The following is a 2,545-nucleotide window of genomic DNA, read 5'->3' on the forward strand; positions in this document are numbered from 1 at the left end:
TTAGGGTTGCAATTAGAGTCGGGAGTTAGGGATTTGGGGTTAAGGTTATGGTTAGGTTAAGGGTTAGGTTTAGGGAAAATCAGATTTTGAATGGGAATCAATTGTTTGGTCCCCACAAGGATAGTAAAACAAACGTGTGTTTGTGTGTGTGTGTTTAGGCCCATGTTCCATGCCTGTGGCATGAGGGAATAGGGGGTGGTGGGTGTGTCGGTGCTGTATAAATGCCACATGCACGTTCCCCAGGTGTCATAACGGAATTGAACTATTTCCATCTTCCCAAATCCACAGGTGAGCTGACTAAAATAACCACTGTTATGTTGTGTTAAATATTATGTGCCATTATCCTCCATAAATCTTCTCTGCTGCCATGTTGTGACAGACTAAAGTACCAATTATTTGAAATTGGGGGGAATTGTAGGCCTACTGTACTAACATACACATCTATGCCATTTTAACAGATATTTTAGCGGGACATGGCGCTCCTTACCAACTTAGCCGTCTTGCTGGTTATTGCCTGCATATCTCAGCAGTTTATGGTGGCTAAATGTCAAGGATCCAAAAGAAGTGAGATGAAGAAAGAAAAAGAGGGACCAAAGGACAGAGAGCAACCAAAGCCCTCCGTCCCGTCTCCAGAGAAGAAAGACAGCAGACCCAGAGGAAAGGGTGTTTTCAAGGGCAAATTCTCCGCCAAAGACAAGACGCAGTGCACTTGGGTTGCGACAGGTGATGATGCCTTTGTGCTTGGCGTGAACTGCAAAAAAGGGGAAACAAGTTTCGACTGCAAATATGTGGCCAAACCAGCCACTTGCCCTGGGTACGAGTCCGACGCCAAAGCCTACTGGAAACAGATTGCGCGCGCTCTAAAGAAACAGAAGAAATTATGCTTGGACTCCACCGCTTTAATTAAAGCAGGTATGTGCAGAAAAGCTCCCAAGGACGCGCATTTCAAACTTAACAATACACCCAGAGATGTTGTTGTTCCAATGACTACCATTCAGACGCGTTCATCTCCTTCTGCCTCTCCATCGGGTGCCAAATCTTGCAAAATTGATCAGAAGAGACTGGCGGAAGAATATTGCGCGGGTTCGTGGTCGAGTTTGTGTAATTTCCTTTTCTCCATGGTCCAGAATGATGATTGTTGATGTAAAATAAATGAATTTACATGTCCTCACTCCCAATTGGTTGTCATAAACAAATGAATTAACACTTTTTGCTACTTCTCCTCATGAAGATGAATGCATTTTGATGGATTGTGAGGAGAACCTAGTTTAAAGACATATTATTGAGTACATTTACATGCACCCTACTAATTCGATATTTAACTGATTATGTTAGTAGGCATATTATGCAATAGTCACGTAAACCCCTTACTCTGTTTATCTTAGTCACCGTAAGGTCAAAATCTAAGTAAACATACGCCGATTAAAACACCTGGTTTTCTGAGCAATCTTTCGAATTATTAGGACATGTAAACACCTTTACTCGGTGTTCCAGCGGTGTATTTGATATGTGCATGTGCTAGCACCAGCCGAGCGAGCCTCCCTTTTTAACTGCGAGCGGAGTGTGTTTGGAACAACTGAATGTATGCATTTTAGAAGTACTTTTCACATACAAACTTTATACGTCCGAACTCAGAATCAAATATGCTTCCCAAAAATAAAATGTTCGCTGTGCTAGAACGTTTATTTTGATTGGCGATTTTCTGCATTTATCAGTGCCATCAGTTAGCCCTATTTCAGATGTGTCCATGTAAACAGGATTATTAGGGAAATCGTTCTTCTTGCAAAGCATGTATACGGTTTAATCGAACCATTATATTAATCTGACTATCCACAATAATCAGATTATTGTGTGCATGTAATCGCACTCATACCATCCATACCACGTTTCCCTTTGAAATGTTTTTGCCATGTGTTGTATTCATTGTAAAGCTACAGTAGCCTACTTAATAAATATTTTGTATACTATGTACTCAACTCTTCTCTTCATTTTATGTGCACTTGTAGTTGAATTATTTCTGCAGCTCTGTAGCATATTCTTTCTAGGAGGGTGGACAGGAGTTAGGCTATTATTCTTGTCAATGATGTATGTCGTTACTTATTCCTCATTATTTTCTAATGACTAAAGCTTATTATATGATTTACTACTACTTGGCAGACAGAGTGTTATTCCATACCACCCTGCAATGTACTCACTTATGCACGCATGCGCGCACACACACACACCTGCTGTGCATACTCCACTGCATTTGCCAAAAGATAAGTAGTTTGAGCATGTTGGGTAATTACTCTGTAATTATACCAAGTCAGTTAGAGTGTTCCTTTAGAAGATTTATCATGCATTCCTTCACTGACTACTGGATTTTCATTGGCTTTCTCCAAGGTGAAATACAATTCACATGTTCTAAACACTAGTCAATGGCACTTAGCTATGCCTTTCATATACAACACTACAACAATACACAATCATGAGGTCTATGAAATTACATAACTGTGCTTGATAGCTAATGGATCTTTTTGATATAACTATAATGCTATTGCCGTCA

The 2,545-nt window shown here is 40.2% G+C and overlaps 1 protein-coding gene across 1 annotated transcript; it reads left to right on the forward strand.

Moving 5' to 3' along the window:
* Nucleotides 1-473: 473 nt before the first annotated feature.
* LOC311107317 (fibroblast growth factor-binding protein 1-like) lies at nt 474-1,142 on the forward strand (the record flags this gene model as incomplete). Its single annotated transcript, XM_084149802.1, has 1 exon — nt 474-1,142. The coding sequence occupies one exon, from the start codon at nt 474-476 to the stop codon at nt 1,140-1,142; it is 669 nt and encodes a 222-aa protein (XP_084005928.1).
* Between the last annotated feature and the right edge of the window lie 1,403 nt (nt 1,143-2,545).

This window comes from Coregonus lavaretus (genome assembly GCF_964263955.1).
Source record: "Coregonus lavaretus genome assembly, chromosome: 32".
Classification (NCBI taxonomy): domain Eukaryota; kingdom Metazoa; phylum Chordata; class Actinopteri; order Salmoniformes; family Salmonidae; genus Coregonus; species Coregonus lavaretus.